The sequence below is a fragment of the Elephantulus edwardii genome, unplaced genomic scaffold, assembly GCF_000299155.1.
Source record: "Elephantulus edwardii isolate Elephantulus edwardi_28Jun2011 unplaced genomic scaffold, EleEdw1.0 scaffold00067, whole genome shotgun sequence".
In the NCBI taxonomy this organism is placed as follows: Eukaryota; Metazoa; Chordata; class Mammalia; order Macroscelidea; family Macroscelididae; genus Elephantulus; species Elephantulus edwardii.
The window spans coordinates 10,878,824-10,900,577 of record NW_006399817.1 but is presented as its reverse complement, the minus strand read 5'-3'; the positions used below and the strand labels follow the sequence as shown (position 1 = coordinate 10,900,577).

General features: G+C 37.5%; 1 protein-coding gene across 1 annotated transcript in view; it reads left to right on the top strand.

The window, feature by feature from the left end:
* Positions 1-21,754, top strand: part of SLC15A5 (solute carrier family 15, member 5) — a 136,087-nt gene that overhangs the window by 7,174 nt on the left and 107,159 nt on the right. The window contains exons 2-3 of the mRNA XM_006888436.1: positions 1,617-1,839; positions 21,203-21,372. Of these exons, the coding sequence (XP_006888498.1) occupies positions 1,617-1,839; positions 21,203-21,372 (393 nt within the window). The remainder of the gene's footprint in view (positions 1-1,616; positions 1,840-21,202; positions 21,373-21,754) is intronic.

Genomic DNA, 21,754 nt, shown 5'->3' with positions numbered 1-21,754 from the left:
CATTACTTTTATAATTTAATAAGAGATTATAGTTTTGAAAAGTATTATATTTTGTCACATGGCAATAGAAATTTCAAAAGTAGGAAGAATGCTTTGAATTTGCTCTGTGACATTGGCAAATCACTTAACTTTATAAAGCCCATTTCTTTATTTGAAAAATTAAAATAAAAAAAAGTACCCTCTGACACTGTAAAAGTTTTACATGATGAAAAACAGTATGAAAATATTTTCAAAATATCAGGACTTTAGGAATCACACAGAACTAAATTGTACTGTTAAGTCCTCAATTATGGTCTCTGTGAGAAGAATGTTCAACCCTTCTTTGTTCTTCTGAGTTACATTACCTAGTTCATATTCCCCTTTTCCCTCAACTGTCTGCTCTCTGTGTGGGGGGATATAGTGAATATATAATATTGATATATTATTTCCTAAAAGGAAAGAAACTGAAATTATATTTTTTAAAAATGTGTTTAATAATTTTGATATAGCTGAAACTAAGTTTTCTGTCACTATTGATTATGAACAAATGACCCTTGTTAATGGTAGCTATCTCTGAGGTTAAAATTACACACATCTTAGTTTCCATTTAATGTGTTTCTCAGCTGTTTTAATTACATTAAAATAGACATGATTTGCTTTTACATTCTGAGAGAAAATATAATTCAAAAGCTAGAATTCTGAATTAGGTGAACACTTATTTAGAAAAAGATTAGCTTATCTGACTCATCAACAAGTTATGCAGATGACACAACCCTGTTTGCTGAAACTGAGGAAGACCTGAAGAGCTTGCTGCAGAAGGTCAAGGAATGCAGCCTTCAATATGGATTGAAGCTCAACATCAAGAAAACAAAGATTCTCACCACTGGGCTGCTTGGCAGCATCATGATCGATGATGAATAGATTGAGATTGTTCACAGCTTCAGTTTGCTTGGCTCTACAATCAACACTCTTGGGACCAGCAGCCATGAAATTAAAAGACAAATTTCATGGGGAAAGTCTGCTGTCAGAGACCTCTCCAAAGTACTGAAGAACAACGATATCAGTCTGGAAACTAAGGTGCGCCTGCATGGTCTTTGCAATTACTTGCTATGCATCAGAGAGCTGGACAATGACTAGGGATGATAGAATGAGAGCTTATGTCTTTGTACTGTGGTGCTGGAGAAGAATATTGAATGGACTACTAGGAGAACAAACAGGTTCATCCTGGAGAGGGTGAAGCCAGGTTACTTCTTGGAGACGGGGATTCTGAAGCTTTATTTGACACACTTTGAACATGTTGCAAGGTGGACTCAGTCATTGGAGAGGGACGTCATGCTTGGGAGGGTAGAAGGACATCACAGGAGAGGAAGACCCTCGATGAGATGGATTGATTCAGTCACTGGGGAAATGGGGGTAGGTATGTCAGAGACAACAAGACTGTTAAGGGATAGAGCAGTGTTTAGGGCTGCTGTACATAGGGTTGCTATGAGTCACAAAGAACTCGAAGGCATATAACAACAAGAAGCTTATCTGCAAAATTTCAGCAAGTAACATAAATCACATAATGATGCTACTTTCAGAGTTGATTTGGTAATTTATTAGTCTGTTCTGTATTTCCCTTTTCCCTTTTTCTACAGGTACTGTTTTGCTCTCTGTGGTTGTTTTTCCCTCTGAAGATTTCTTTGTTGGCTCTTACCATGTAATTAACAGCATAACTAAGAAGGAGCAGAAGGAATTGTTTTACTTAGCTTTGTTGACCATCTGCCTCGGCACAGGAGGGATAAGAGCCATGGTTTGTCCACTGGGTGCTTACCGTCTCCAGGAGAAAGGATTGAAGTTACAAATGTCATTTTTTAACTGGTAGGTAACACTGAACCAGGTTTCTGACATTCTCTCCACTCATCACCTTTCCTTCCTTCTTTTAAAACACAATCTTCTTTGGAGTTTTATCATCATTTACTTTTTAGTCTCATTTTAATGATAGTCATTCAGTTTTTTAATTGTTTGGCCTTGGTAAATTACAGTGACAATTTCTGTTATAATTATTCAGTCAGTTATGATTGGAGCATAAGAGTCAAGAACAAATCCATAGAGCTTACTAGAACCTTTCCTGATCTTTGACATATTTACACTCCACCAAAACAGGTATGAAGTGACTTTCATGCCGAATAGAATGTGATGAACCAAACAAGGCTGGTAGATGTCTCTACCTGGCAAAAGCGCCTGATCTTGATCAAGTAATTCATTCTCTGTAAGTAGTAGTGTATTCATCTATAAAGAGGATAATGAAAACCTTTTCTTAAATTTTACTACAGGCAATGATTTATACTTGTAGCTGGCAGAGAACTTGACCCATTGTAGTCAATAATCAGTAAATGGTGGTTGTTCGGTGCCCACAAATTAAGTACGACTCATAACAACCCTCTAAACAACCGATCTGAAACTTGCCTTATTCTGAGTCATTCTCAACATCTCTGAAGTACTCAAGGCCGCTGAAGTCACTGTGTCAATCCATCTCATTGGGGGTCTTTTGCTCCTTCGCTACCCTCCCCCCATCTTTTCAAGCATGATTGTCCCTTTCCAAGAAATAGCCTCATCTAGCTACATGTCCAAAGTATGAAAAACAAAGCTTCACCTTTTTTGCCTCCAAGGAGCACTCCAGCTGCACCTTCTGCAAGACATTATCTGTTTGTTCTCTTGGCAGTCCATGGAATAGACAGTATTCTTTTGCTATACCACACTCAAAGGTATCAATTCTTCTTCCTTCTTTGTCCAGATCTCTAATATATAGCAGGTGATTGAGAAGACCATGGCCTGAATTAGGCACACCTTAATCTTCAAATTGACACCATTGCTTTTCAGCATTCTGGAGAGGTCACAATGCAATGAATACCCTAATTTCCTGACTGCTGATATCAAGTTTGTTGATCCAAGGAAGATCGGTTGATTGTTGATCAGGAAATCATTGACAGTTCCAATTCTTTACCCATCTATCATAATGTTGACTTGGTCCTGTGGTGATGATCTGTATTTTCTTGATGTTGAGATGTAGTCTATACCAAAGGTTGTAGTCTTTTTTCTTCTGCAAGTGCTTCAAGTCTTTCTCACTTTCAGCAAGCAAGGTTATTTTATATGCAAAATAATAGGTTACTGATGAATCTTGCTCCTATCCAAATGCCACATTCTTCCTCATAGAGTCTGGGTTCTCAAATTATTTGTCCAGCATACAGATTGAATAAGTATGGAGAGAGGATACAACCCTGATACATTCCTTTCTTAATTGCAAACTATGCAGTGTTTTCTTATATACTATTTGCACCACAATCTCTAGGTTTCACATGAGCACAATTAAGTGTTCTGGAATTCTCATTCTTCTCAATGTTAGCTATAATTATTTTGATCCACACAGTCAAATGACTTTGCATAGTCAATAAATCAAAAATAGACATTCTTTGGTATTCTTTACATTCAATCGGGATCCATCTGACATAAGCAATGATGTCCCTGGTGCCACAACCTCTTCTAAATCCTGCTTGAACTTCTGACAGTTTTCTGTGTACTGTTCTAGCCATTTTTGAATAATCTTCAGAAATATTTTTCTTTCATGTCATATTAATGATATTGTTTAATAATTTCCACATTCTGTTGGATCACTTTTCTTGTAAATGGAGACAGCTGTAGTTATTATGTCTATCTTGTATAGACTAATTTATAAGGGATTATAAATTCACAAGCTAGTTCTGAAAGAAGAGAAGTATGAAAGAAGTATTTTACAATTTACTAAAGTTTCATTCTGTACTCTTTTTTTCCTCACTCACTTTATCCCCAATATAAAAAAGCATGTTCCAAGTAAACAAAACTTTCCTTCTCTGAATCTTTAACTTACACGAGTTCCGATATGTGAGTTTTAAAGAAGCCAATTTCTACTGATAATAGAAACCAAGAAAAATGACATGAAACTTTTATTTAAGAGGAAAGTAATTCAACAGTTGGAATTTCTTTGTTGTTGTTACTAATCAAAGAGAGTTAACTAGATCTTCAATACTGTGGTGCAGCTGATTATTTTATATGGCTTAGAAATTTGTTTTTACTTTCATCATATTAGGAAGAGCTACAGAAATGTAGGGTGTTTGTAGCCCAAAAAGGGATCTGTTAGTGTCTAGAGAGCATGAAATAAGACATGGGAGGACAGGACCATGTGTGTCTCTCTGAAAAGGTCAGAGAGAATGAGAATAGCACAACCTCTCACTGTCCCAGAGCAGAAAGCAGATAAAGAGCCCATAGCCCAATCCCTTGGAGCCTCTAGATCCACACCTATATCAAGAGTTTCATTTATTTGTTGTTGACTCACAGACTCGCAGTTGGGGTATTAAGAATGAGGTATATTAGACAAGTAAGTTTGAGACTGGATGAGGCAAAGAATATTACCCAATGCAAATTCAAGTTTAGTCCAGAAGTCTCAAGGCACAACTCCTCACTTAGTCTACACTCTAGTTTTAGTTCATCAGTGAAATTAAAATTATCTAGCAAGGTTTGCCTCAGAGTAGTTATAAGTCACTTCTCCTTCAAGCATCCGGTAAAAAGAACAAAATCTTTAACTGTGATCAGCAAAAATGTAGGAAGCCTCAGGTCACATTTTCCCAGTTTCTCCACAGCAATGTCACAGTCTCTCTACTACCATTACCAGTGTCTCTCCACCAGGATCTCACTTTCAATCAGGTCTTGATCCAGTCTCCTTCAAGTCTTGCTCAACAAATTTATTGCTGTCACAGTCTTGCTACTCAGTACGGGAAGGATTCTTTCTCTTATCCTGGTTCCACAGCTTTTGATAATTTGCAAGACCATGTGTCTGCAGTTAAGGTAGCTGGAGACCAGAAGATACTTAATGTAATGGCTAAGAAAAGCCAACTTTTAGGCTAATACTGCAGATGTTGTTGTGGTTGTTGTGTTGTTATGTGCCATAAAGTTGCTTGTAACCCATAACTACCCTATGTACAGCAGATCTTTAACTCTGCTCTATCCTGTGCCAACCTCATTGTCTTTGACACACCTACCCCCATTACCCTAGTCACTGAGTTAATCCATCTCATTGAGGGCCTTTCTCTTTTGCACTGTCCCTCTACCCTCCCAAGCATGACGTCCCTCTCCAAGGACTAGTCCCTCCTTGCATCTGGCCCAAAATATGTTAGATGAAACTTAAAAATCCTTGTATCTGAGGGGCAGCCTGGTTTCACCCTCTCCAGGACAAACCTATTGTTGTCCTAGTAGTCCATGATATATTCAATGCTTTTTTCCAGCACCACAAATCAAGGGAATCCATTCTTCTTCTGTCATCCTTATCCATTCTCCAGCTCTGTGATGCACACCAAGTAATTGGGAAGACCATGGCCTGGATCGGTTTGCAAATAACATAGAAAAGTTATATAGCACCTTTTTATTATTATGTTGTTGTTGTTGTGTACCGTAAAGTCGAAACCAACCCATAGCTAACACTCCAGTGGATTTTCAGGGGCAGTTAATTGCAAGGAGCAGATTATTTTTCCTTCCCCCATGAGTAACCAGTTGGTAACCTCGAATCACATGCCTTCAGGATTACAATGCAGCTTCTTGCCACTAGGCCACCAGAGCTTTTGCATTATTGATTTGGAATCAACTAACAGTGGACCTTTCTTTGGCTTGACAGTCCAACATTTTATTCACTAGGCCACCAAAGTCACCTTTTTTTGAAGGGAGCTGGTTTTACAGAAGCTGTTGGCAGGAATTGGTGAGCTGTAGGGTGAAATGTTGATTCACTAAGGGAAGTGAGGTGATGTGATAAGGCCTCCTATGTAAAAATCCTTTTTGGTAGTCAGCATAGCACTGGAGACCACTATGAGAGTCATCTACAGGAGCTGGTTCTATAGAAGCTTTGGCTGGGATTGCTAAGTGGTAGGGTGGAATGTTGATTCTCTAAGGGAAGTGAGGTGATGTGATAAGGCCTTCTATTAAAAAACCCATTAGGGCCCTTGGGAGGGGTGCAGTGTTTGGTGGAGCTTCCCAATTAAAACAAGCTTGGAAGCAGGAGTGGCAACCACTTCTGAAATGGCTTGCCTCCAAAAACTCTATGAACAGTGCTCAGGTCTTTTATTCATAGGGTCGCTGTAAGTCGTCTAAGACTCGATGGCACTTAACAACAACAACATCATGTAAATAAGATGTTTAGACTACTAATGAGGTGTTGGTCAGTTTTGCCATCCAAAAGGCTTAAATGGAACAGGTTCAGGGAAGAAAATAGAACAACATTACATTCTTTTGGGCCAGAAAGTACTGCGCTGGTTGAAGACTAGATTAGACATCAGCACAGTAAAAGCAGAAGGTGGCAGGGATCCAGAGACTGTTGTTAGACAGAACTGAGCTAGAATTGCCACCATACAGGGCCAAATCGACCAGAGAACCTTTGTCTCAGCTTACTGGCAGAGAGCTGGGGATGCATGCCATTATTGGCAGAACTGAGAGAGTCTTGAACACTGCCCAGGATCACAAGGAAGGATCTAATAAAAACTGAAGGTTAAAGGGAGGCCCCCTGCAAGCACAGTAGAAAAGAAATTATTTTGATTGAACAATTTTTTTCCTTAGTGTTTCTGACCTGTTACTTTTAAATTGCAACCTGTTACTTTTCTAATAAATCCCATAATTATGAGTATTGTCGGTGAATTCTGTGTGGTCAATGCCACAGATTAACAAACCTAGTATCATTGAGAACAGTAGAAGTGTCTGTGTTAAAATTGGCAGAAGAAAAAAAAAATTGGCAGAAGAAAGTATGGGAGTGTGGGGACATACCTGCCCTCACAGGAGTAGGTTTTTTTGCTGTTGATATTGTTAATATGAAGTCATCCCTCTTGCAGAGTTAGTGAAGGTCAGATGCCACTGTACTCATACTGGCTGCATTGTTTTTAATAGATACATTAAGTCTTTCGTTTCTTCCTTTCTGTGAAATAGATTGATAATATTTTTCCAAATTGTTCCGAGTCTTTCTGGGCAAGTTAACAATAGATCAAAGTAATGCAAAGACAGCATCAAGTAGTTAGCTTAAAGAAAATTCATATCCAAGCATAAAAACATTAGGATAAATATTTTCTGGTATATATGTAGCTATCCTTGTCAGTTTTTTTCTTTATTTTCTAATTCTTCCTCATATCACCCTTACTTTCTCCCCTTTTCCTTCTTTCCTCATGTTATTTCTTCCTTCCTTCCTCCCTAATCCCACTTTCTCTTTACTCCCTCTTTTTTCTAATTGTATTAACATTACCAAGGATTCAGGTCTTTTGGATTAAGTTCAAATGTCAGAGAATAATGCAATTTTAGCAACAGTAGAACAGACTCTTTAGTTCCTTATAGCAAAATCTGCCTCCTTGACCTGCCCAAAGGAGAAAGAAGAATCCGTTTTTATTCTATTCGGAGGTTTTAATCCTTAATTAGCAACATCACTTTGATTAAATAAGACTCTGGAGGATTAAGACTGGAGAGCAATCAGTTGTTCTGAAAGATAGCTCTGGAAAATTTATTGTACTGTGGTCTTAGTCATTCAGAGTTGTGTTTAATCAAAGTGACATTTCTCAGTGTTGATTACAAAGGAGACATTATATGAATGAAATATTTCCTTTGGGAAACAGAGGGGACTCCCAGTGGATTCTCGCTTAAGGACTTTAAGAAGGGGATTGGGGAATAGGTGAAAATGAATTTATGCAGCTGTGAGGAGCCAAGTCAAATTTCAAATGAACACATTTAGAGCTATGATTTTTATTATTTCCCAAATTAATTAAAATATCTGATTGAAAGAATAATGTAAGGCTAAAAAAACCCTAAAGTTAAAGCACCTAGAAATTTTTAAAACATAAAACTAATCTACTAGAAAAGCCAAGTCTGATTGGATTTACTTTTTTTGTTTTGTTTTTGTGTATTCAATACTAAGCTTCAGAGAAACTTTTATGAGCAGTTACATACTGCAGTTTATAAGGCTGATTGTTGACACTATTCTTGCACACTACAAGAGTTGGTAACAAGAGGGACAGAGACCCTGCTAGGAAGCCAGGAAGCTGAAGAATCCTGGCTCTTAGGATTTCCAATGGCCTTTGGCAAGTTCCTTAATTTCTCATAACCTCAAGACCCTTGATCACAACACCAGAATATCCTGGAAAGCTGTGGTATAGTTTAAACATAAAGTATCTTAACACATATTTGCTGTTGCTAGAATCGATTGTCGACTATGACTCATAACAACCCTTTGAATTACAGATCTGAACCTTACTCCATCCTGTCCTCTGTTTATGATCTCCAATGTGCTCACTCCCGTTGTTACAGTAACTGTGTCAATCCATCCTTTTGAGGCTCTTCCTCTCTTTTCTCTGATGCTGTACTTTTCCCAGCATGAGATATTTTCTTCCAAGAACTGGTCCTTCCTGACAACAGGCTCAAAGTATGTGAGATGAAGTTTCACCATCCTTGCCTCTAAAGAGTCCCTACTTACACTTTCTCCAAGATTGATTTGTTTGTTCTTTTGGCAGTACACGAGATGTAAAAAAAAAAAAATCATTACTTTTGTTGTTGTTGTATGTGCCATCACGTCACCTAAGACTTATAGTGACCCCATGTACAACAGCCCTAAACCCTCCTCTATCCCTTGCCAATCTTATTGTCTCAGACACACCTATCCCCATTACCCAGTAACTGAATCAATCCATCTCATGGAAGGTCTTCCTCTCCTGTGCTGTCCTTCTACCCACCCAAGCATGACGTCCCTCTCCAAGGACTGATCCCGCCTTGCAACATTTCCAAATTATGTCAGATGGAGCTTCAGAATCCTTGCTTCCAAGGAGCAACCTGGCTTCACTCACTCCAGGAAAAACTTGTTTGTTCTTCTAGCAGTCCATGGTATATTCAATACTCTTCTCCAGCACCAAAGCTCAAGAGCATCAATTCTCCTATCATCCCTAGTCATTGTCCAGCTCTCTGATGCATAGCAAGTAATTACAAAGATCATGGCTTGTACCAGGAGCACCCTAGTCTCCAGATTGACATCTTTGCTCTTCAGTACTATGGAGAGGTCTCTGACAGCAGACTTTCCCACTGCAATTTATCTTTTCACTTCCTGGCTGCTAGTACCAAGAGTGCAGATTGTGGAGCCAAGCAAATTGAAGCTATCAACAATCTCAATCTCTTCACCATCTATCATGATGCTGCCAATCATCCCAGTGGTGAGAATCTTTGTTTTCTTGATGTTGAGCTTCAATCCATATTGAAGGCTGCAGTCTTTGACCTTCTGCAGCAAGCTCTTCAGGTCCTCCTCAGTTTTAGGAAGCAGGGTCATGTTATCTTCATAATGCAGGTTGTTGATGAGTCTACCTCAAATCTTGATGCCACACTTCTCTTCATAGAGCCCAGCCTCCTGAATAATCTGTTCTGCAGATAGATTGGAAAGATATGTAGATAGGACACATCCTTGACTCCCACTGTTCCCAATTTTGAACCATGCAGTGTTTCCTTGCTCTGTTCTGATGACTGCCTCCTGGTTCAAGTATAGGTTTCATATCAGCATGATCAAGTATTCTGGGATCCCCATTTTTCTCAGAGTCAGCCACAGTTTGCTGTGATCCACACAGTCAAATGCCTTTGCATAGTCAATGAAACACAGATAGACATTCTTCTGGTACTTTCCACTTTCTGGCAAGATCCATCTGTTGTTGTTGTTGTTGTTGTTAAGTGCCGTCGAGTTGCAGGTGACTTATAGCGACCCTATGATGGAGAGTCCGTTTGGGTGTCTCTCATCCTCTCTCCAGGTTCATAGGTTTTCCGGAGGCAAGCTATTATGGAAGTGGATGCCACTCCTCCTTCCACGCAAGATCCATCTAACATTAACTATAATGTCTCTAGTACCAAGGTCTCTCCTAAACCCAACCTGCACATCTGCCAGTTCTCTGTTGACATGTTACTCCAGTTGTTGCTTTGTCTTCCCAGCACTCCGATGCAATATTTAGAGTTTCTTCTGAAATCCATCTTTGCCTTTCCTTTCTCCTCTTTGTAATGACCTTTTGCATTTTTCCGTGATGATATTCTTGATATTCTCCCACAGTTCATCCAGTATTCACTCATTAATGTCCAAGGCCTCAAACCTGTTCCTGAGATGATTTTGAAATTCAGGTGGAATATACTCAAGGTCAAATTTTGCTTGTGGGACTTGATTTCATTTTCCTCAGCTTCAGCTTGAACTTGCATTTGAGTAGTTGGTAGTCTGTTCCACAATCAGCACCTGGCCTAGTTGTCACAGCTGATATTGAGCTTTGCCAGTGATTCTTTCCACAGATGTAACCAATCTGATTCCTATGGATATCATCAGGTGAAATCCATGTGTATATCCTGCATTTATGTATCTTTTAAAATGTACTTGCAATGAATAAGTCATTGATTGTGCACAATTCTATCATTTTGTCTCCAGCTTAATTTCTGTCACCATGTCCATGTTTTCCAACTGCTGATCCTTCTTCCTATACCCAACTTTTACATTCCAGTCATCCACTATTATTACTATATCTTGATTGCATGTTCAATCTCTGTAAAAGTTGGTAGAAATATTTTATTTCTTCCTCCTTGTCTCCGGTTGTTGGTGTATATATTTAAAGGATGGTAGTATTTATTGGACTTCTTTGTATGCGTATGAACATCATCCTGTCACTCACAACATTGTATTTCAAGATGGATCTATAAATGACTTTTTCTTTTTTAAACTGTTGAAGCAACTCCATTACTAATAGTAATATTTGATGAATAAACCATTAGGTAAAATAATTGCCTAATGCTGATAAAGAAAGAATCCCCTTAAAGCAAGGTCATTTTTAAGATAAACAATCTATGAACTTGTGCTCTTTTTCTACATGTCAAACATGTCCAGAAATTATAAGCAAAGACAATATAGTATCAATGATGCCTTAAAAAATAAAAAAAAAAACAACAAATTGCAGCAATTGAATGGATTCAAAGTGATTGTCTATTTTAATTACTTGAAGACTACATCCAGTCCTACTTTCAGTACAGATGTCAGATGTTCATAGTTACCAGACTTTTAATGAGATGTGTCATTGCACCTATACCACCTAAAGCTTCCTAATGATCATGTTAAATAGTAGAGACTGGAATCTCAGGCAACAAAAACACTACTTCTGAGTAGAGCTGCCAAATGTAGGTGAGAAAACCACTTCAGCCAACATTACCATCTGGTACTGGATCTTCCTCAACTATATACTTCACTGAAAGAATAAAGCTAAACTCCCTGAAATCAAGAGACAGGACAATCTGCCAACATCCTTGTGCTATAATCCAGATTGGAACCTGGCTCTTTAAGCATTTTCCAAGATCTGAGGTGTAAAATTAAGAGTTGCCACAGTAAATACACCTGTGCAGATTCTTTCCTGGAAGCAAATGGGGTCGAGTGGATAATTAAATCTGTTTATGGCAATAATTTTAAATCTTACCAAAATTAACCTCAAATCTTGCTTCCAAGTTTTTCTACTTACTTCACCTGATAATTTGCTTTTCATCTGCATAGCATATTTTGTTGCTAGTGGGCTACTAGAGTCCTAAATAGTAACATTCTTGGGGCGGAGGCGGGAAGAATCTAATTTAGTCAACCCTAAAAATACAGAATCTCTGCGACCTACTCAAATTGACCCTGCATAATATTTGTCCCATGTAGAAACATTTCTGATTCCTGTATATACTCAAATATCATGCCTTTTATCTTAAGGAATCATCAGAAGTAAAAACATATCATCTCACTATTTTTATCATACATTCTTAGTATCCTGAGCATGTTTGAGAAGCAAAAAAGAAAAGAGAACCAGTCAGGCCTATTCCAACTCACATTCACCCTCCATTGGTTTTCTGAGTTTGGCCTAACTTTGTGTGACCCAAAGGGACATAATTCAAGTCCACCAGCTGCTCCGTGGATGAAGGATGAGCAATCTCCTCCTGTGCGATTTACTTCCTCAGAAACCCTGCTGGAGGATCAGCTATGGGTCAGTTCTGACTCGATGGCAGATGATGACAACAACAATAACAACAACAATATATTTGGAAGGAACAACATATTTATGGGAGGAAACTTAGATCCTGATATTGGATCCAAGCCACTGAACTTTAGGCTAATAACCCAACATATTATGCCATATACCATTAGGGTTACAAATACTGTGAAATCACTTCTGACTCATAGCAAATACCCCAATGGCTTTCCTGAGGGTATAAATCACACCTGGAGACTGCCCATCTTTTCTTCAAGCAAGGGACAACCGGTGAATTTGAACTATCAGAGACTCATAACCTTTGGGTTAGCCATGCAACTTGATACAGACAAGTTACTAGGCCTTCCTATTTTGAGAACAGTATTCTTAATTCTATATGAATATGACAATCATTTAAAGATTGCCAAAAAATGTCCCTGGTAGGGTCCAATCACCAGAGGTTCTGACAGAATGGTTTGAGATGGAACTTAGACACCAGCTTTAAGAATAAATAAATAGCACCTTTAAGAATAAATAAATAGCACCTAACCCCTATTTTTATGCTTCGAATAAAAACATATTAAAACAGTGAGGGGGAAAAAAAAGAATAAATAAATAAGCTGTTCAAATAATTGGAAGGGAGAAATTATCAATACAAACAGTTAAGCATTCATTTGTTAAACTAAAAGTTGATGGTGTTAAGTTACCTATTAGCCCTGTGAAAGAAAAACTTGGTGATCTGCTTCTATATATAGTTCCCAAACAAAGCCCTATGGGGCAGTTCTACTTGGTCAAGACGTTTAACCAGTTCTTCTGGATTCAGTAAGAATTTAAATAAACTCACTGTCCCCTAACAACAATAACAAATAAATCAAGTTCCTAGGTGACATCAAGGGTTAAGATTCTGGCTATTTCTTAGAAAGTTTGAGGTTTAAATTCACCTAGAGGCACAGAAAAAAAGACATATCAGTCCACTTTTAAAAGACCACAGAGAACCCTCGGGAACCCAGTTCTGCTATGGCATTCACAGAGTTGTCATGAGTTAGAACCATCCAGATAGAGCTAAGGTAGTTAAAGTTGAGAGTAGTGACAGTTCTGGATTATTTTTGCCTAATCTTAAGAATCAGTTGGAGAACTTGCTAAAAAAATAGTTCTCAGTTGCTTTCACTTAATTTCCTGAATTAGAATTTCCTGGGAAGACAGCCAGGAATGTATATTTTTAACAAATACTTCAGGTGATCTGGAAGATCAAGCAAATATTGAAAACAATTCCACAGCAATTAGGAAAAGGGATTTCAAGTGCAATCTGGAGAGAGCATTGAAAGGCAACAAAACAGGTGTTGTAGAAGAACTTCACAAAGTCTATTTAGATAAAAGATATTAAAGAGGGATAGGCTGTCAGGACCTGGAAACATTGTCACAGGGTGAAAGGGTAGAGCCTTGTACTGTTGGAATGGGAGCTAAAGGTTACGAAATTCATAACTTGTTGGAAGACTGTCAAGGGGATTAAAAGCGGGATATCTGGAAGCGAGGATTTGGCAGCTATAGGTTAATAAAAATGGGATTTCATAATTGGTCAAAGGTACATGCCAGTTTGGTTTAAGACAAGACAGATTTTCTTTTTTCTGGTAGTTTTGTAAAAATGTTTCCTCATCAAGTCTGTTCATGGGAGTCCATTGTAAAAGGTCTAATACTGTGCACCAAGAAAGACCCTGCATGCTGTTGAATCTTGTATCTATTTTACAATCATTAAAAAGACCATTTTTAATAGATTGTGATCTCTTGTACTCTGCTAGAGAGAATAACAAAGAAATTTTGTTCTTAGGGTACGTGACCAAGACAGCAGGCAAGGTCAAAGGAACTGCCATTTGGAAAGGTAGTTTTAAAAAAATCCAACATAGATTCTAGATATGTGTCTACAATGGAATTAAGAGTACATTTTTAGAGTGTTTTAGACATAGAGGGTCCACGGGGTCAAAGTGGGTTAAGTGTTGGACTGCTACATGAAAAATCAGTGGTTCAAATCCACTGGCAGCTTTGTGTGACAAAGATATAGCAAACTGTTCCTATAAAGATCTGAAGCCTCGAGAACCCTATGGAACAGTGTCATTATGAATCAGAATCAGTGCATGACAGTGGATTTTGGCTTTTTATACATGAACCAAGTGCCTCTGATTTTAGACTCTAATGCACGTAGGTTGAGACTGCTCTGTGTTAGCCTGGTTCCTTTGGAAACGTTTGATGAACATAGCAACTTTTTATGACACTTAGCAACTGACCTGATTGAAAAATTATTTATCATCTTTATAGAGTGAAATACAATGTAAATCTATGTGTATTTTTCAATAGTAAAGTCATAATTTGCAAAGTATATTTCAGCCTACAAATTCAAAGCAGTTCATCAAATAGTTATAATTCATACTAATAATAGTCTCTGAGTTGTTTGATGAACAAGCTTGCAAATAGCTTTTAAAAAAATCACTAGTACTTCTAAACATTTATTTATATTGGCACTCGTCATGTTTAACAAATACTATCATCTAATACTAATAATTACAACAGCCTCCTGAACCAGGTATTGGTTCCACATGAGCACAATCAAGTGCTCTGGGATTCCCATTCTTCTCAGTGTCAGCCACAACTTGTCATGATCCACACAGTCAAATGCCTTTTCATAGTCAATAAAACACTAATAGACATTCTTTGGGTATTCCTTACTTTCAGCCCGAATCCATCTGACATCAGCAATTGCATCCTTGGTGCCATGGCCTCCTTAAAACCTTGCTTGGTCTTCTGGCAGTTCCTTATAGATGTACTATTCCAGCCATTTTTAAATGATCTTCAATAGTATTTTAGTTTCTGTGATATCAGTGATATTCTTCAATAATGTCTACATTCAGTTGGGTCCCTTTCTTGGGAATGGGAACAAATATGGACCTCTTCCAATCTGTTGGCCAGATAGCTGTCCTCTAAGGAAGAACCTATGCCTGTACCAGGAGGCTATTGTGCAAAGAGAGCAGAGGAGTACCACATGGTTTGGAATTGGAAAGGGACTGTGCCTGGTTTGTAGTCTCTCTCCATACCTATTCAATCTGTATGCTGAGCAAATTATTTGAGAAGCTGGACTCTACGCGGGGGATTGTGGCATCACAATCGGAGGGACATCATAAATAACCTACATTATGCAGATGATACAATCTTGCTTGCTGTAAGTAAGGAGAACTTGAAGAACCTGTTACACAAGATCAGGAATGCAGCCTGCAGTATGGATTGCATCTCAACATCAGGAAAACAAAGATTCTTGCCACTGGACTGATGGGCAGCATCATGATGGATGGAGAGCATACTGAAACTGTCAGCAGCTTGATCTTGCTTGGATCCACAATTAACACCCTTGTCACTGGCAGTCAGGAAATAAGGAGACACATTACACTGGGAAAATCTGCAGTAAAGACCTTTGGTTTTTGTTATTGTCTAGTTTTTATTTGAGTCATAAATTTAACTCTACAATCCTGCTAACCTTGGAGAGGAATAAAGAAAACATGGAACCCAAAAGAAATGTAGCAAGAGCACAAAGATTAACAGACACTGCAAGCACACTGTGGGTCTCAGGGTGATCTCTGGAGCTATAGAAGGAATGATGTGGTCATTAACACATTGCCGCAAATGACTGTAATACATTGAAAGGAAAAAAATGTGTTTCTAAGCACAGTCGTCAATTTAAAAGTGTGTGGCAACATGTTAAGAAAAAAAAATGAAATACTGATTATAATTAGAGTTGTCCACAGTCAGCTGTGGTGATATTCTTGCTGGTCTTGCCATTCCTGAACTGGAAATGTTCCATGGTTTCCACAATATTCATGCCTTCTTTCACCTTGCTGAAAACTACATGCTCACCATCCAACCATTCAGTCTTAGCAGTAGAGATAAAAAACTAGGAACCGTTTGTATTTGATTCAGCATTTGCTATGGACAGGAGGCCAGGATCTGTGTGCTTCAGGATGAAGTTCTCATCATCAAACTTCTCCCCATAGATGGACTTGCACATAAACCCAGAAATGATTCTGTGAACGCGGGAACCCTTGTAACCAAATCCTTTCTCCCCAATACTCAGAACACTGAAGTTTTCTGCTTTCTTTGGGACTTTATTCACAAACAGCTAGAAGGAAACGCAGCCTAAAGGTTCGCCATCAGCCGTGATGTCAAAGTACATGCTGGGATTGACCATGGTTGGGGTGAGCGGAGCGAGCAACTGTACTGCTGAGGCAATGGCGCCTGCAAAGCCAGGACCTTTCTAAATTATTGAGTTGTCGTGATGTCAGTTTGAAGACTAATATGTGTCAGATTCAAGCCATAGTCTTTCCAACTACTTGCTATGCATCTGAGAGGTGGACAATGAATAAGGTTGATAGAAAAAGAATTGACACTTTTGAGCTGTGGTGCTGAGGAAGAGCACTGAACATCTCATGGATGGCCAAGAGAATATGGCCAACAGATATGTCTTGGAAAGGGTGCATCCCGATTCCTCTTTGGAGGCAAGACTGATGAGTCCTTACCTCACACACTTTGGACGTATTGGTAGGAGGGGTATTCCCTGGAGAGGGACATGATGCTGGGAAAGGTAGAGGGTCATCAGTGACTTCTGCAATGGGCTCTTATATGTCAGTAAGTATGAGGATGATGCAGATGTTTGTTCACAGGTCGTTATGAATCATACTTGACTTAACGGAACCTAACAACAACATCAATAGTACTAATAATAACAGACACTCCCTTCTTTACTTTTGTCAAAATGATAATTTAGAAAATACCTTCTGAATTAATCTCCAGATAAATATAACTGTGGAAGCTAAAGAAAATTTAAAGAGAGAGAGTATTCTTGCATTGTTTATTACTCTTGCTGCCTTCTTTTTTTCTTAAACCTTCCCTGATTTCTTTTAAACTGGTTAGATATATATCAGGACTAGAAAATGTTAAGATATGTGGTGATTCAAAGATTTTGAAGTATTCAAAGAAAGAAAAGAGTACTTCAAACAGTTAAGACTGATGTATTGACAATGGAAAGGGGAATAAGGAAATAAAAAGAAGGAAAACAGGTAGAATGGATAAGTATCAGAGAATAAGAGTAAGAGAGGGAAACATTCCCCCAGTTTCTTATTAAGAATAATCCTTTTACTTTAATCTTACCGTCTATTAACTAGGCCTAGTGATCTTCCTCCTCAAATTTGAATTTCCTTTAACAGCTTTTTTGTGAAATACCATTTGTTGCAGATAAAAATGAAGAACTACAAAGTTTCTATTTATTTATTATTTTTGTAACTCTAATACATAGCTGTCACAGCACTCTTTGAAATAGTTCAGTGGGTTGTTGTTCATGTTAAAAGTGACAATTGTTCATAAACATTCACCATAACATCAGCTCTCAAGTAACTTTTCTAAACAGGTCTTTTTACCTGTTGAAGCCTCACAAATCTCCTTGTGAATTATGCTAATATTGCTCAGTGTAGAATACAACATTCTGTCCCCTTTAAATTGTCCACCAGATACTGTAAAGAGCAAAAAGTTTACTTCCGCCTTTGATATTATCTTCAATTATGAAAAACCATTTGAAACCATTTCTTTTTTAAATCACTTAAACATAGCCTAAAGCATGTTCGTAGTGGTCAGTCAAAAATGACAAAAAAATATGTGAGTTACTTCAAAATCATCACTGAATAAATTGAGGTGAATTTTAAAAATAAGTAATCTCAAGTGGATTGCTGAGGTTTGCAGCAACAAGGTTATTTCCCTTTATCTTTTCTTTCTTTTGTTATTTGCATTCAACACTATGGCATCATGAAGAAAAAAGAAATACCACTTATTTGCACTCCCAGTTATTTGCAGTTCTCAGTCTGTATTTAAAAGTAGACTGAAAAACATATTTTTGCTGCTGCTTTCAATTTTCCTTAATCACTAGTATTTGTTTTGCTTTAGTGCTTTGCTCTTTGACTTTTTGTGTGAGAAGTGCTTTATATTTTCAATTTGCTAGTGAGCTATGAGATGAAAGGAATTTTAATGGTGAGTTGGAAGACTGTGTATTTTTGTTTCTTTTATTTTTTTTTCACAGTTGATACATATACAATTTCACCCTTAATTATCTGTGGCTTGTCCCATTCATCAATCAAAAAGATATATATCTCTAAACATGCCTCTGTTGGGTAGTTCTTTTAGAAAATTACACAATCAATAGATTGGATGGTATTTGTTAAAATACATTCATTACTTTATGTGAAATCTCCTATACATAGATATTCAGCATTATAATTCTTTGGTCTCTAATACCTTTTAAAATATCTAAGTCTTGGAATAATTATATTTTTGACCCTCTTTACAGCAGTTCAGCTTTAGATCACCATGCAGTATGCTGAAGTGTTCTTCTGGATTTTCTTAACAATGTTTAAAATTTAAAAAAATTAAAAACATTACTAGAGATTGAATTGTAAAATCCCCGAAGACTGAAAGAACTGTAATATGGCATTGCTTTCAGCTCTAGTTTCTCTCAGATTCTGTAGTTGCAGCTCAGTGTACAGCTGGCAGCGTATGAAAGAATGGTTTAAGATGAGCATTTGAACTCCAGTATGTCATCGTGGTGGACTATAGTAAATTGGTTTTACACGGCATGGCCATGCTTCACATTGTTACTTACCTATGCCAATTATTGACTAGTTTTATTGTTTGTTTTATTGATTTCTGGTAAGAGATTTTATACAATTCATTAATTCACTATTTATTATTCATGTTTTGTGGCACTCTGGTACTGTTGTTGTTAGGTGCCATCAGGTCAAATACAACTAATTAGTAACCTCATAAACAATATATCTGAACCCTTTTCTAACTTGTGCCATGCTAACACTTCCTGACATACAAGAGCTCATTGCAGCTGTCACCATCAACCAGTATCATATCTTTCCCCAGATCATATCTTTCTCCATGGAATAGTCCCTGCTAGCAACATGTACAAAATACATGAAGCAAAGTCTCATCATACTTGCCTCCAAAGAGCACTCTGGCTGCATCCTCTCCAAGACATATCATTCATTCTCTTGGCTGTCCATAGGATGTTCAGTGCTCTTCTCCAACAACACAACTCAAAAGCATCAATTCTTTTTCTGTCATCCTTACTCATGGTCCAACTTTCGGATGCATAACAAGTAATCAGAAAGACTGAATCAGGTGCACCTTAGTCTTCAAATTGACATCACTACTCCTCAATAATTTGGAGAGGCCCCTAATTGCAGACTTTCCCAAGTGAAATGTGCCTCCTTATTTCCTGACTGCTGGTACCAAGGGTGTTAATCGTGGATGTAGGCAAGATCAAGCTGTTGATGTTTTCAAGCTTTTCTCCATCCATCATGGCATTACCCAAAAGTCCAGTGGCAAGAATCTTTGCTTTTCTGACATTGAGATGCAGTCCATACTGAAAGATGCATTCCTTGATCTTGTGCAACAGGTACTTCAAGTCCTCCTCACTTTGAGCAAGCAAGTTTGTGTGACCTGCATAACATAGGTTTTTGATGAGTCTCCCTCCAATCGTGATACCACACTTCTCTTCATAGATTTTTGATGAAGCTCTCTGATTAATACAGACTACAAAGCAAGATGGGCCATCTACTTCCTAAATAACATGCTTTTGAAAACCTTATGGACTCTCTGGTCTTATAGATATGAATAAATGAATAGAGTATCCTCATCAAGGAGTTTTATAAAGTAAAAGACAAAACTGTTAAAAGTAAAATAATGAAAGGCTGAAATTATTTTCGAGGTTAAGAGATGTGAATGAGTAAATATTCAATAATGCAGTCCTTGTTCTGGATTCAGTCCTTACAAAAACCCTACCCAGAGGATATGATCTCCTTTATAAAGATCTGAATTCCAAAGGATCACAGATAATGTGATTACCAGAGTTGTGACTAAAATTTATACTTCTGGCTGCCATTCTATAAAGGAAGATTTATATTAATGAGATATAAAATGTAGATAAGAGGGATGAATGAAAGATGATTTCAGATATTAAATTCTGAATTAATGGTGAAATGGTGGTGCAAAAAAAATCAATGCTAGAAAGAAATATAAAAAAGTTAAACTTTAAAAAAACAGCTTAAAAAACAAAATACTGAACATCTCATGGAATGCAAAGAGAATAAGCAAATCTCTCTCAGAAGAAGTGAAAACATAGAGGCAAGGATAGTAAAACTTCATCTCACATACTTCGGGCATGTTGTGAAGATAGGATAGTCCTTGGATAGAGACATCATACTGATGAAAGTGGGGGGGGTGTCAGAGAAAAAGAAAATGACAAGATTCATTGACATAATGCCTGTAACAATGGTCTCAAGCAAATCTGACATGGTGAGGATGGCACAGGTAAGACTCAGATTTGTGTTTAGAGGATCACTATGATTTAGGTAATGGTTATTTTAATCTGTGCATCTAAGACCTGGACAGTAAATGAAAATGACAGAGGAAGAGTTGATGCCTTTGAGTTCTGGTGTTGAAGAATATTACTGAATATCCCATGGACTTCCAAAAGAACAGATTGATCTTGGAAAAAGTACAGCCAGAGTGCTTCTTAGAGGCAAAGATGGAGAAACTTAATCTGACCTTTTTTCCAGCATATTCTTAGAAGTGGCTATTCCTTGTAAAAGGACATCATTCATGGAAAGGTGGAGGGTCATAGAAAGAGAAGGAGACCTTCAATGAACTGGATTGATACAGTGACTACAGCAATGAGCCCAAGAATATCCAAGATGATGAGAATGGTGCAGGATAGGACAGGACTCAGATCTGTTGTTCATAGGATCACTACAAGTCATATCCATCTCCAGAGCACACAACAACAACATTTCTTCGGTTTAGCAACTTAATTGAGTAAATACCACATGTAAAGCTTAACATATATACTATCAGCTCCTTTAGCAAAGTTTATGAATCTGCAATTTGGAGAAAATACCAGTCACTCTTTCTACATATTTTCTAACTAGAAACCAAATAATAAGAATATAACTGATGTCTTCACCTTATTAGCACATTTAATAAATGTTATCTGCAAACTCTTGTTTCTTTTCATAGCTTTAATCTGTATTAAGATTACCAATTTCTATCTAATGTACACTCAGTGGTATTTTTTTGTTGTTGTTCTCTATACCACCCAGGTTTTATTGGCTTATGAATCTAAATGCAGCCGTTGTCTTTCTGGGAATATCTTATATCCAACACACAGGAGCCTGGGTCTTTGTTTTCCTGATTCCTTTAATGTCTACACTTATGGCTCTGTCAACTCTCCATATGATGTGTTCTAAAATGATTCACCATCCAGAAAAATGTAAGCAAATTATACTTTATATTAATATCTCTATTTTTATAGACTTCTTGTCAAGTCTCCTTCCTCCTGATTCTTTATTACTTAACACAGAATTTTAAAATTCTGGCAGTTACTATACTTGATAGCAACTGTCTACATATATACCATAGTCTCTATATGCTTTTAATTTTTTTCCTATTGAATAGTTTAACATGGAATTTAGAAAACATATATAAAAGGAGAAAATATACTTATAGAATCTATTGATTTAGTGCTCAGCTTCAGCAATTATCAGCTCATTTTTGTTCATTTTCTCTCTAATCTACTCCAGACAATTTCTACCAAGTCAAAGGTGAGTGATTTTAATATGCGGCCCTCAGGCCTGATTTTATTTGTTTTTGGT